Below are 15,439 nucleotides of genomic sequence, written 5' to 3' on the forward strand. Positions count from 1 at the left end.
TCAGTCTTTTCGTTTCATTCTGTAAATATCATCTGAACAGTTCATGACCTACCCTTCACATTACCAGCAAAGTGGAAAATTTTACTCTCAATATTTGAACCTGAATTATTTATAAATATATTACACATTAACAAGGACTATAGCACCGAATAGTTGTGACCTCTGCTCTTAAATGCATCCTCTTATCACAATATTTTTTAATCAACAGCTTCTTATATGGAACATCAGTTCAAAGACTTTTGCTGAAATCCAAATTACATGCATCATAACCATTGCATTGCTCATAAAATAATCAGCATTGTCATAATCAAGTTTTTGTTTAACAAAATTGCCCATTTTGCCCAAATTGCCCATACTAACATGATGTGGTACATCATGTTAGTAGGTATCGGTATCCACTTAGATGTTGAAAGAACAGGAAGTTAACTGGCATTTGAAACTTAGATGACAAAATTGTATTCCATGTTGGTGTACACACATTATAAAGATACAATATAATTAAATATTATACTAGCTGAAGCATTGTTTTATTATGCAAGATACTTGCTGCTTTTATCATTTCCATACATGAGATGCTGCAGAACTTATAGCCAAACATTGCTATATATGGGCAAGTGGTTAAAAGAATGCAAGAATCTGTTGATTTGATTTTTAAAATAGCTGGAGGTTGTAATATTCAGGGAAAATTGTTTAAGGGAAGGCAGTTTCAAAACATAGCAGTAGACATAATGAAAAATTTCTCTTCTCTTTCATTATGTTTGAAGCTGGATAGTGAATGGTTGTTGATCAATTTATTCTGTGTTCATAGGCTTAAGGAAAAGTGGAAGAATGGTGGAGCATCCAGGTCACTGGAATAGCACACATGAAAGTGCCTATTAAAAAAAAAATCATAAAACAGAAACAGAACATCTTTAAGAAAGTGACTGGAGTGAGTCTGCGATGGGGTGGGTCATCACTTTACTGGATTTCCATCCTTTAATAGTATCATGCATTCTTGGGTAAAATTTTGGTGCATTGGCATCAAATGTAGAACAATATTCTAAGGTAGAGTGGATTTGAAATTTAGAATGTTTTCTAAATTCCAAATCCACTTTCCTCAAATTCCAAATCCTCAAAAAGACTAGGAATTCCAAATTCCTAGTCTTTTTGAGGAAAAGGAGTGCTTGTTTGTGCTAGGAACAAAGATGTCAGCCAAAAAAGAGAGAGTTGATTTTTGACAAGGGGAACTAAAATGAGATCTTTCTTATGAGAAATAGGACTATGTTCTGGTACATTTGACGTTCACTAGGCATCCTCAGTTCAGGGAAGAATGGAAGGGAGATAATTTGAAGGCATCATTATTATTATTATGTGACATCTCCAAGGAGTCAAGGACTCATTTCCTGGAGGGGGCACGCTACACTATAAAACTGTCTGTCTGTGCTAATTAATCCTTCACCTACATAATATGCCATTACTGACTGTTTGCCTTCTCTTTGGCTAACTAACCTTCAGTTGAAAAGCTCATTTTGATTTTGACAAAAATCAAACTGGAGAGTTTTTCCAGTTGAAGGGTGCAATGTTCTGTCATTTTTACAACTACAGTCTGAAAGGTGCTAAGGTATTGATTATGGAAGTTGTCGAAACTTGGAATGTTTATGCTGAATTATAAACTATATTCAAATATTTAATCAATCATAAATTCTAACGTACTCAATAAAATTTAGTAAATTAAAATTTTTTTTATCATATATTTTTTGAAATTAATTATTATTATTATTAAACTTTTTTTTTTATTAATTCCTCTCACACATTGAGTGGTCATTATACCTATACTTATACAAAAGGACTCATCAATACAACTTATGCAGCGGTGTGATTAGGGAAAAAAGAAACCTGTGAATGTGTTTCTTGGAAATCTGGAGATTGTAGTTATTGAGGAAAATGTTATGAGTAATTCTGTTTCAAAGATCAGAGATAGATGGATTGAAAGTGGAGGAGGAGAAGGAGACATTGGTTTGATAAGTTTGGAGCTGAACTGTGTTTGGATATTATTATTATTTGGATATATTATCATGTGATGACACCTCCAGGGACTTCAAAGACTCATCGAGGGAGGGCACCTACTCTACAACTCTCCATCTCTACTGCATCCATCTACACCAACACCATCTACTGCCCACCACCACTATTTTCATAGGCAATCACAAACATCCATGCCCACATTGGGATTCGAACCCACAGCCTTTTGGCTGGAGAGTGGATGCACAGACTACTCGGCCAACCAGGCTGGCTAGCAGCTGTTTGTGATCTTATATACTTTTATATATTTTGATGTTTTGAACAAAAGCACTCATCAAGCTTTTTGGAGGCTATAGATGTGGTGTCAGAAAAGGCTAATTGTGAAAGATAACCCAAGAAGAGAACACTGATCATGACCAGAGATTGGAATATTATCAGAAATAAGGGACAGTGAAGCAGGATCTATCTTTCAAGAAATAAAACAGGATTTTGTTTTGATAGTGTTGAAATTGACTAGATTATCTTCCACTGGGAAATGGTGAGGAGGTTAGTGTTTAAGACATTGGTTATGGAAGATCTTGAAACTTGAATCATTTATGTATTACAACATTTTGGGAACAAAGAAGAGGAACTGAGTATGTTGTCATCAGCACAATTTTGAGAGAAGTCATTAATGTATAGGAGGAAGAGTTGGGAGCAAAAGCACAGAGCCCTAGAGTGCCAATCATTGGTAGAGAAATTTGATCCATCCATCATGAAACACAATGAATAACCAGAGAAGAAACTGGCAGCCCATTATCAAAGGTAGAGAGGGGAGGGGCCAATAAGATAGTTTCCCCATAATTACCTGTGTTTCTTCAAACCTTTTTCTTCATTTGCCTCTTCTATCAATAGTATTGGAGGAGAAGACTGATGCCAAAGTTAGCCTTGTCTCAGTTAATGTTGCCATTGTATCATGTGGATGTGAGAGATTGAAACATGGAATATCAGAAGTTGCAACCAACTTTCTTGCCACAGGACCTTCTTGGTCCCTTGCTAAGATGCCATTTGAGCAGGAGGCAGTTTATTTTGCATTTGGCCTTTCCATATTTTGATTTGGATTTGGTGATGATATTTTATAGATGTTACAGGTTCTGTGTAAAGCTTGCCTTGTTTACTTGAGTTATTTGAAATGTGCTGATTTTTATCTTGGACTGCTTGGACATCTTTCATAAGCCAATTTAAAATTATTAATTTCTACATTCTGAATTCTGCACACTTGTTCTAGAACAAAGGCTCGGATGGTGGTTTGGTGTGTAGTGTGGGGGTCGAAAAACCGTTATTCCAGCAAAGGAATAAAGTATTCAGTTTTCTATCTGAGTGGGTTGTTTGTTTGTTTGTTTTGGAAAAAAATGGAATTGGCATCAGAAATAGTAATCATTTCCAGCTGGTAAAAAGTGAAAAAAAAAAGTTTTGCTTGGTGATTAAGAATTGATTGTCTTTCATCTTCTGATCTAGCATTAATTACAGTTAACCAAAATGCTATGCATGTACCTTCTATGTATATAGGTACCTTCTGTGCTCCACTGCATTTTATGCAGCTCTCGTAACAGTTAAAATATGTTAGTGGCAAGTTATCTCATTGCAGCTAGCTTATGCATTTATTTGTGCAATGACGTGCAGAATTCCGAATATGGAAATTAATAATTTTAAATTGGCTTATATTCTCTTAAGACAGTTATTGATCCATAAATTCTTTATAATGGATCAATGCTGCTATTCCCTGTACCATGTTCTTACTTTCAGTACAGTATAAATACTGCAACCAGTTGATGCCAGTGCAAATTCATTCACATTATCAAACAAGCCATGGCTAAAGTATCATAACATACTGCTGTTTCAAAGGAAATTTGTTGTCTTTCACTTACAACAAATTATTCCTTTGATATCTACAAGCTCATTATAGCGAGAATTGATGAAATAGTTATTTGTTTACATTAACTAATTCATTATTAGTTTTCATTTTTATTTCATTAATTAATGCATTCATGTGTCAATTAATAAAAACTTGTCTTTCACTTAAAAGTTCAAAATATATGTATTGTTTTTCTTTCAACTATCGTTTAGATTCTTCTTCTTCAAGAGAATTATAACAAATTAGTAAATTCAAGTGACAAAGCTTATTTTTTCACTTTTGTATCTGAATGTGGAAATGTGTCTGTTTTATCTCTTAAGGAATACAGTACATTCAGCAAAAAACCAGGACAGGTGAGCTTATATTATATCATTTTGTCTTGTTAATGAAATAAAGACCAAAGGGCTTCACTTTGGCAATGTTAAAATTATTTAAATTAAGGGGATCTTAGAGTTTTCTTATTCGGCTTTGAAATAATGTGGGATTAAATATCCCCTTAATTTAAATCATTGTCTTGTATTTCATAATGTCAAAATAAATAAATAAAAAATCTTAAGTCTGTTTACTTTTCACTAAATAAATATGTTTTCATATTGCAGTGTATAAATATATATAAGCATCATGAGTGAAATATGGACATACCATTACATCTGCTAATAAAAATGATTTAATTTATACTTAACGATTTAGCCACAAATCATCTGTTCAATTTTCATGCAGCCTTGTGCATTTTTTTACAGTGAAATGCTGTATTATGAAAATAGTGACAGTAATGCTCTTAAGTTGTGGATTAGTAACTTGCATAAATTTAGGGGTGGGAAAAGAATAGAACAGAAAAAAAAAACTTTATATTATCATTTGATTAAATGATAATATAAAGTAAAATAAGTGCTGGGACTGAGAAGAATCAGTGTTAATACATTCTGGAGATGCAAAAAGTGTTGAGCTGCATTTTTAGCTGTCAAAAGATTTTACATTCAGAAACTGATTTTTCTACCTTCATAAATAAATTCTTATTTTCTGTTAATTTGTATTATTTGTTCCTGAACTGTTACTCAGATAGTACATTAATCATCTTTAAATAAATTTCTAAATATACACTAAAATTAAACCAAATACTGTATATCCATCAGGAAGAGAGAGAGATGTGAAAGTACAGTTAAGTAGAGGTCATGCCAAATGTTCTTTGTAAGTGACTAGAAGACACTGCTGCCATTTAGACAGGAGGCAAGTTTTCTGCTGATGTCTTTTACAAATTTGGATTTAGGTTTGTTGATATTTGTTTTTCATTTGTTGTGTGTTTTCATGTAGACTAAGTAGAAAGATAGAGTCCTTGTCCTAAATTACTTGCAGTATGCTGAATTTTTTTCTTGAACTGCCTTGGCTTTCCCAACCACTTCACATGCCTTGTGAAGTTCGTGGGAATTCTTGATGGAGTGAGAAATGAAGGCATTCATGTCAGTGTGAATAATTTCTGTATAGATGTTTGTGAATGTCTTTAGGTGGTAGATGAATTTCATTTTCAACGTGAGACCACCATCCTGCTTATAAATGACCTAAAATGGCTTGAAAAAGTTTCATATTTGCTGTCTGCAGTTACCTTATTTAACCCTTATCCTATCCACAGTATCTAATGTACCTATAGGCTCATAATCTTTTGTGTCCATAATCCATTTAGAAATTTTTATGTTTCTGTCATACCTTCTCCTCTCTATCTATCAAATTTTGTGACTCATCATCCCAGTCTGTCCTCATAATGAAAATTTTGGAGAGCTGTAACTGTATCAGTAAGCTGTCTCTGAAGTCAGTCATATCTTTCACTTATGTTTTGGCAGCACAATTGCCTTCCAGTACATGCTGTTTGGAAGTGTTCATTAGAAAGATGAACTAGACTGATAATCTAATTATTCTTATATTATCATTATAATAATTATAACGAACCTGTTGATATATGTTTATAGAAGATTTATTATTCTGTTATTGACATTTTTATTTTTATCTCACATTTTCTCTGTATTGTAAATAATATATAATTCTTTGCATTGCAGATTTTTCTAGGATTTTCAGATCCATGTGTACTTGACAACTATCCTGGATGGCCATTGAGAAATTTTTTGGCTCTTGTTAGTTATCACTGGTTAGTATCATTACAAAATTTTAATCATTCGAAATTTATTCAAAAAGATACTAACACAATAACTGACCTTGCTGACTGAGTTTGGTAGACAGTTATCATTGCCTGATATTAGGTAATTATTCTGCTTATTAGAGGATTAAAGTAGCTCAAAAAATACTATGTTTGGTCTCTAGAACAAGACTCGCAGATTATTTAACTCCTTAGCCGAAGCCGATCTACAGAACTAATGTGCTATGAGTTTGCAGTCATTCATTTGTGGAATTTCAAAAAAAAAATACTTATAAACTAGATCTGAAATGTAAATTTAGTATTTAAATAATCAAAAATAGTTAAATTGATTTCATTTTCCTATCTGAAAATTAGGAGGAAGGGAAAATGTTCCACTGCATAAAGGTGGATCCAATACTACTGTTGCAAATTACTGACTGATCAGATTTTATTTTCCTATCTGAAAATTAGAAGGAGGGGAAAATGTTCCATTGCATAAATGAGGATCCAAGACTACTGTTGCAAATTACCGACCGATCAGCATATCAGGAGTCGTCGTCAAGGTCTTGGAGAAAATAGTCAAGGAAAAAATACAGGAATGGATTGATGAAAAGCAAGTATGTCAAACTTAGGAGATTGCTTGGTTCAGTGCCATGGCATGTAAAACTGCAAGGGCTGGATGTCGATAGAGCATGGGAAGTGGTCAAGGAGCATTTATAGGAGGTTATGGCTGATTGTATACTAAGGTCCGAATAGTAAAACAAGTAGGGGTTAAATGGATGAATAACACCATTAAGCTTGAGCTGCAAAAAAAGAAACAACTGTGGAGGGAATTTAAAGAAAGATGTGACCTGCAGGCACATGAACGGTATAAAGTGCAGGCCAGAAGAGTAACGAGTGTGGTAAAAAAAAGCAAAAGCTGATTATGAAAGGAAACTAGCTGTGCAAGCTAAAGAGAATCCCAAACAGTTCTTTCATTATGCTGCAAGTGGAAAAAAAAACTGTAAACGGCAGAATGATTTTAAGGAATGCCGATGGTAAGGAGGTCACTGAATCAGTCGATATAGTGGAATTACTGAGTGAGCACTTTGCACGAGTATATCATCCAGGTGGTGACATTGAAAGAATGAAGGAACCATTAGTTTATTCGGGAATTGTGATGAATAAAGTGGAGGTGAATAGTCTATTACAGAACCTTAATGTGAATACATCTGTGGGATTGGATGGTATACCAGCACGGGTCTTACGTGAAGCGGCTAAAGAATAATCATTGCCCTTGACCATGTTGTTTAATCTGAGTCTTGGGTCTGGTTTAGTTCCGAAGGTGTGGAAAGAGGGAAAATAGTTTCACTGCATAAAGGAGGATCCAAGACTATGGTTGCAAATTACCGACCTATCAGCATATCAGGAATCGTTGTCAAGGTCTTGGAGAAAGTAGTCAAGAGAAAAATACAGGAATGGATTGAAGAAAATGAGATACTGTACTGGGGACAGCATGGCTTTGTGAAGGGTAGATCATGCCCCAGTAACATGCTCAAGTTTTATAACACATTGACGGCTGAACTGGATAAGAGTAATGGGTTTACAGTGATACTGCTGAACCTGGCTAAGGCATTTGACAGGATACCACATGGAATTCTAATCCGTAAACTGCAACATATGGGAATGGATATAGGGTTCGTGAGATGGATAGGTGGATGGTTGATGGAGAGATATCAGAGACTAGTTTATTCAGGAGTAGAGTCCAAAAGACGGCCTGTGACCAGTGGTGTGCCACAGGGTTCTGTTCTTGGACCACTACTGTTTAATTAGTTCATTAACAATATAGGGAAGGATCTAAGAGGAACAGTTCATTTATTCGCTGATGATGCAAAGTTCGGTAAGGCAATAGTGAATGCAGAAGATGTCAAAATCTTGCAGGATGATTTGGATAGATTGGCGTTCTGGGCTAAGGAGAATGATGTCAATTTAATGTGACAAAATATAAGGTTATACATTTTGGGTTGAAAAGATTAGCAGCAATATACCACATTGGTGGAACTGTACTGCAGAAGATTGATGAGGCCAGGGACTTGAGAGTGTTGGTGGATAGGGAGATGAAGTTTAGTGGGCACATTGCAAAAGTGGCTAAATCAGCCCATCAACTCACTTGGTTGTTGAAAAATACTTTGACGAGCAGAGACAAGCAAGTTATTGTTCCTCTGTACCGAGCCTTGATAAGACCTCATCTCCACTACTGTGCCCAGATTTGGTCACCTAGGTTCCTTCTTGATAGGGAGGAAGTGGAGAGGATCCAGAAGCGAGTGACCAAGATGATAGCTGGTCTATGGAATGAACCTTTTGAGAACAGGTTGAAGATTTGTGGGTTGCAGAAATTGGTTGATATGTGGAAAAGGGGAGATATGATTGAGATATTCAAATTGCCGAAGGGTTTCTATGGGATTAATTCAGAGGATATTTTTGAGATATGGACTAGTGGTGAGAGAACTAGGGGACATTTACGGAAGCTAGGCAAGGTTGTTAGAGCTGGGTTCTTTACTTTTAGAGTGGTAAATGAGTGGAATAAGCTGCTAGAGTCTGTTGTGGGTGCGATGACAGTGAGTGAGTTCAAGGCAAGGTATGATAGATACTGTGAGAATGTCAAATAGTTGTGTGGACATGATGCCTAGGGCCTCCCTCGATGAGTTTAAGGACTCCCTGGAGTTGCCCGTAATAATAATATTTACTTTTTTTTTTTTTTGTGACACCATATTCTTTGACTGTTAACATTCTCAGTGACAGAATTTCTAGTAGGTTAATCAATGAAAAACCATTATGCTGTTAATAATGATCTGACTGAATTTGTAATGTTACACTGACATAAGCTAGAATGCTATTATGTGCTATTACAACAGCAACTATTAGTTATATATTTTTTAAAAAAAATTTTTTTTATGAGTTACTTTAGAAATGAAACGTATAGAGATGAATACACATCTGATGCTAAAAAATAAATAGCCCATGTTTGTTTGAAATTGAGTCCTCGCGTCCTATTTTAAGAATAAAAATGCAGTTTGTTGTACTACAAATATTGCTATTGAAAGGGGGTAAGGTGGAAAGTGGTATCTCTTAGTAGGAATGTGGAAGCATTTTCCTAAACATAATTTCACATGTAGATTTGAATTCATTTATAGGCTGTTTGAAATTTGCTTATAGTGTAGACTTCATATATGAAGTCTATACTATAAAGTTGACTATACTTGGTTTTGACAAAAAAATGTGAGCCTTCATTAGTTGTAATAGAAATGCAAAAACAATATATATGTATATATATATACAGGGTGTTCGGGATAAATTTGACATATTTATAATTAATTATATTTTTCCGTAAGTTACATGTATTAACACACACTTCTCTTCATTTAAAAGTTTGGACCCTTCTTCATTCATATACAAGATGTCAGAAAGGATGGATAGCTGGAACCCACCTGAATCATGGAAGAGAATAACTTGTATCATGATGATTCGTGCCCGTCATCAAAATAAGGATATTACGACTGTTGCCCAATGCTCCCTGAATACAGTAAAAACAATCAGGCATGAACTAGAGACTTGCAATGGTGACTACGAGGATGTAGCAAGAAGAAAGATCCCTAGCAGACGATCTGATTGCGTTCGTACAGCAGAATTCCTCGCAAATCTGCAGGAACAGGTGTTGAAGAACCCTGGCATTGGAATTCGGGCTTTGTTCGTGGAGTTGCTAACTGTAGTCAAGCCCTGGATAACAAGGGTAGCCAATGGTAGGCCGTATGTATGGCAGCAGGATTCGGCCCCTTGCCACACCTCTGGGAAAAGTCAAAAATGGTTGTCTGAAAATTTCTACGACTTCACCAGTCCAAATGTTTGGCCTCCAAACTCCCCAGACCTTAACCCCATGGATTATTTTGTATGGGGCGCAGTTGAAAAAGACACCAATCGCACTTCCAGTAATACAAAAGCCCAGTTAATGGATAAAATTAAAACAGTTTTTGCGGCCCTTCCCAGGGAGACTGTAGCATCAGCTTGTTCGAGGTTCCGAAGCAGAATTGAAGCTGTGATCGATGCTAATGGTGGTTATTTTGAGTAAATCTTGTTGATAGTATTGTAATTAACTCTGCCTGTAATGTTTTTTTGTCAATTCATTAAATTTAATAGATACAAAGAAGATTTTCTTTTTCCTTACGAAACTGTCAAATTTATCCCGAACACCCTCTATATTGTTAAGGAAAAAAAGCTGAAAAACACGAAAATCTGAAATAACCTCATAAAGAAATATAATATTGGAATCATGACCTATTGATGGATTAGAGGAACTGAAGCAAAAAATAGTTGCAGTTGCAGCTAAAATAAGAAGATACAGTACAAGCAAAATTCGATGTCTCGCGTGAATCAGCACCAAATATACAAGAAAATTGATTGCTGCAGGAATGATAATGTTAAAGGAAATATAAATATAAATACCACAGACAAAGAAAATACACTTACATTTTGGCAAAACCTATGTGACAACCTTAAGAAGCACAATAACAGGGCAAAGTGGATTGAACAAATTATGAACGAATCTCAAAACAAAAAATGGACCAACTGAAAATAATAACTGAAATGGTTCAAAAGCAAGCTAAAAGGGATAAAAAAAATTGGTCAACACCTGGGAAGGATGAATTATTGGTTGAAATATCTGACAGGCTTACATGAAAGACTTGCTAACCAATTTAACGATGTTTTAGAAGGACAAAGCAAAGAAGAGTGGCTCACAGCAGGGAAAACGTTTTTGATAATAAAGGATAAAGAAAAAGGCCCAAAGCCAGAAAACTTCTGACCAATAACCTGCAACAACAGGGTGTTGACCAACAACTTTTAAGCTACTCACAGGCATACTAGCTGACAAAATATACAGCTATCTTAAAGCAAATTTTCTTTTTCCAATTGAACAAGAAGGTAGCAGCAAAAATTCAAAAAGACCAATTGCTGATTGATAAAATGATTCTGAAAAATTAAGAACGTAGAAAAACCAACCTTCATATGGCTTGGATAGATTATAAAAAAACATTCGATTCGGTGCCACATAGTCCAATTTTAAAATGCACAGAGCTATTCGGTATTAGCGAAAACGTACAAAAACTTTTGCAATCCAGCATGAAAAATTGGAAAACAACATTAGCTCTGAATAGAGAAGAAATTGGAGAGGTAAACATAAAAAGGGGTATCTTTCAAGGAGACTCATTCTCTCCTCTATTGTCTAGAATTTTAAATAAAACTGCTCATGGTGATCAAACTTGTTAATTGCATGTTATTCGGCAGTGAAGAAAATACATCATGTCTGCTACTCGAAATTGTGTCAATAGTGTAGATTCCTTCTGCTACACTTGTGGCAGCTTAACTGTTCCCAGTCAAAGGACAAATATCACTGATTTCATTAAGAAAGTTTACTTTGCATACTTTGACGTAAAAATTGCAGATCAGGACAAGTCATGGGCTCCAAATAAAATGTGTAAGTCATGTGTAGAAAATTTACAACAGTGGAGCAAGGGAAAACACTAAAAATTAGCTTTTGGCAGTCCAATGATTTGACTTGAACCGAAAAATCATGTAGGTGATTGCTATTTTTGTTTAGTTCAGACCTCTGGTTATAATAAGAAGAATAAGAAAAAAATTGTGTATCCAAATCTCGACTCAGCAATTCAGCCAGTTGCTCATTCCAATGAAATAGCCGTGCCAATTTATAAAGGACTTCCTTTACTTGAGAACGAGCATGATCGGGATATGCCAGATGTTCTTGAGGAGCAAGACCCGGATGTTGATTTAGACAATGAAAATTTAATTTCTAGTTCTGGACCGCAACGTTTTACTCAAGCGGAATTGAATGACTTCGTAAGAGATTTGGGCCTATCAAAGGAATCATCGGAATTGTTAGCTTCAAGATTAAATGAAAAAAACTTACTGGAGCAAGATACGAAGATAACTTTTTATCGTAACAGGGAAAGTAATCTTGTACAATATTTCAAACACGAGTGTGGGTTTGTTTACTGTAACAATGTGTCAGGTTTACTAACTGAAATGAGTGTTGTACAGTATCATCCAAATGAGTGGTGTTTATTAATCGACAGTTCAAGCAGAAGTCTCAAGTGTGTCTTACTACACAATGGGAATGTATATGGTTCAATTCCTATTGGCTATTCAGTCCACTTAAAGGAAACATATGAGGACATTAAAAAGGTTCTGAAGTTATTAAAATATACAGACCATAACTGGATCATCTGTGTGGATCTTAAAATGGTGAACTTTTTACTTGGCTTTCAAAGAGGATATACAAAGTTTCCGTGTTTTCTATGCTTCTGGGATAGTCGAGCTAGAAACTAACACTGGAGTCAGAAACATTGGCCTCTTAAAATATCCTTAAATGTTGGAGAACAGAATGTTATAAATCAACCTTTAATCGACAGAGGAAAAAAATCATTTTTCCACCTCTACACATCAAACTAGGTCTTATGAAGCAGTATGTTAAAGCTTTAGATTTACAAGGTGACTGTTTCCAATACATATGTGAAAAATTTCCACAACTTAGTTATGAAAAAATTAAAGCTGGTGTATTTGGGACCGCAAATTAGAACTTTAATGAGAGACCCAAATTTCAAGAACTCTATGAACAAAATTGAGAAAGAGGCCTTGACTTCATTTACGATGGTTGCGAATAATTTTCTTGGAAACAAAAAACGTGCAATTACAAAGATCTAGTGGAATCAATGCTTGAAAATTTCCAGCACCTAGGTTGCAACATGAGCATAAAGCTTCATTTCCTATACAGTCATCTTGATAGATTTCCCGAGAATTTAGGTGCGGTAAGCGATGACCAAGGTGAAAGATTTCATCAAGACTTAAAAACTATGGAAGATCGGTAGCAAGGAAGATGGAATTCTCACATGATGGCTGACTACTGTTGGAGTATTCAAAGGGATTGCCAAAACAGAACACACGCAGAAATTGCTACAAACAAAAATTTATTCCCTGAAACTCATGTGTAAGTAAAATTGTTATTTTTTTATAAATATTCTTTATTCATTAATTTTTAATGAATATTGTTAAGTAGTTATGTATCTAATTATCGGCCTCTCTCGCATTCAAAGCGTCAGTATGTGCCGTTGCAGGTTCTTATGTATTTATTTGTTTACTAATAAGCAAGAGCAGTGAGCGCTCCGATTCTGATCTGTGCACCGCTTTGAATAATAGGCTATATCTTTGGGAATTTTTTGAATTTCTTGATAAAAAGTTAGGAACAGATTATTAAAAGTACATACTTTCAGAAAATAATATTAAAAAATCGATTTTTTTGATCCTCTAAATAGTGCTGCCTCCTTAAAAGTATCAAAAACTTACAAATTAGCAAAAAAGAAAATGCCATAGAGGAAAAACCTGACATGATAGAGAAAAATGGGTTAGATATTTGAAATCAGCGTTGCTAACCCAAATTAGTAAAAAACAAGTCTCGTATAAAAGTCCGCAAAAATTGTGTTGGACTGTGTAATCTATGTGCTGCAAAATATTAATATTTATAAATATTTTTTGTTAAAAAATACAGTTTTCTTCAAGGTAGTTTTATATTATTGTATAATACTGCAAATATGTAAGGTTTATTTACATGTCTAATTTTAATTTCATTTGTTTTAGTAAATAAATGGAAAGGTTTTTATTATAATGAAATTGGTTTAAAAAATACATTCTTTTTACTGTAAATATATCTGTAATTTGGGGGGGGGTTAATAAATGAGACATTTCATTTTTTTCTGCTGTAAAAAATGAACTTCTATCAGTGTGTATATTTACACACTGATAGAAAAAAGAACTATTAAAATATTTTATTTTAAAACAATGATATTATATTAACCTCTAGTTTATTAGTTTTGTGAAATAGCAAGAAAGTTAGCATGCAAGGTAGGTATTTATCTTATGTCAGCTACCCAAATACTGAATGGATGAATGATTAAATGAATAAGAATGGATTGGCAATCCAGGACTTCGACAGCCAAATTATATTCTGTTTTAGCAACCACAGATCATTATTGATTCTAGAGCATAACTGAATTTCATATTGGCTAAAACTGCATTCTGTTAAACAAGATTCCCACTGTTTTTATCCTGAGAAACAGAACAAAAAGCACAAATTAATTTGCTGGAACAAGCTCAATAGAATTGAAGATAAGCACCATTAGAGATGTCCCTGGAAAAAGAGGGAAAATAATAGAGGAATTCCAGAAATACCATTTAGATATAATTGGTATTGCACAAGAAATAAAACATTTGAAATATTCTAAATAAACAAGATGAATTATTTGGGTAACAGTGATTAAGAAAAAGAACAAATAGTTATAATATTTAACACTGAAGTAAATCTCTTGAGTAGCAGGAAATTTCAAAAAGAGAGTTTGAAAATGTGACAAATAAGTCACATTTTCAAATTTTAAATTAGAAATTGTGACTTATTTGTGTCTGTCTCACTGAGGATGCCATTGTTGTAGAAGCTGACATTATTTTAAGTCATTTAGAAAGGGCAATAGAAAATGCAAAGAAATATTAAAAACTAGTTTTTGTTGGAGATTAAACAGCAGAGTAAGTGAAATGAAACATAAACCTACAGAAATATTATGAGGAGATTTGGAGATAGAGGCAGAGATTAATGGTAAGCACCCTACTAGATTTCTGCTAAAGACATGGACTAGTTATTCTTACAGCATATTGCAACATAAAATATGTTGCTAACCTGGTTAGCCAAGTGCTTAGTTTACCTACTCCAACCATTAGGCTGCAGGCCCTGGACATGGATTTTGTAATTGTCCTTGGGTGGGAGATGAATTTCATCATCTGGTATGTGAAACCACTGTCCTGTTTATTGGAGACCTGAAGTAGCTTGAAATAATTCCATGTTTGATCTCTAAAGTAGAATTTTTGGACTATATAAAAAAATAATAAATAACTTTTAAAAATAAGAGAAAAATCTTTAGCCTACCCACAGTACTAATGTACTACATTAGTAGTGTGGGAGTGAAAAAAAAAATTACATTAGGGGAAAACACAAGAAATAAGAAAAGTCTATTGATTCTTTTATTATTAATGATGAGACTGGTTCGAGATACAGAATTATAGAGGAGATTTTTATTAGAAATAATAACCATCTAGTTTTGAAGAGAATAAAATTGTATATCTCAATGAAAAGATGTAATACATAAACTTTTAAAAAAGAATCATCATTGAGCAATTGTCAAATGTAAATTCAAATATGCCAGCCTAATTGGCTGAGTGGTTAGTATATCTGCTCTCCAGCCAAAAGGCTGTGGGTTCGAATCCCACTATGGGCATGGATGTTTGTGATTGTCTGTGAAAATACTAGTGTTATTGGTGGTAGGCAG

The 15,439-nt window shown here is 34.4% G+C and overlaps 1 protein-coding gene across 5 annotated transcripts in view; it reads left to right on the top strand.

The window, feature by feature from the left end:
- Atg7 (Autophagy-related 7) overlaps positions 1-15,439 on the top strand; it is a 350,749-nt gene that overhangs the window by 138,243 nt on the left and 197,067 nt on the right. For all 5 annotated transcript variants that reach the window (XM_090402077.1, XM_090402076.1, XM_090402073.1 and 2 more), the window contains 2 exons: positions 4,108-4,248; positions 5,944-6,032. In XM_090402077.1, coding sequence (XP_090258203.1) covers positions 4,108-4,248; positions 5,944-6,032 — 230 coding nt within the window. The remainder of the gene's footprint in view (positions 1-4,107; positions 4,249-5,943; positions 6,033-15,439) is intronic.

The sequence above is a fragment of the Typopeltis vanoorti genome, chromosome 12, assembly GCF_054136105.1.
Source record: "Typopeltis vanoorti isolate ZY-2024b chromosome 12, IOZ_Tvanoo_1.0, whole genome shotgun sequence".
Classification (NCBI taxonomy): Eukaryota; Metazoa; Arthropoda; class Arachnida; order Uropygi; family Thelyphonidae; genus Typopeltis; species Typopeltis vanoorti.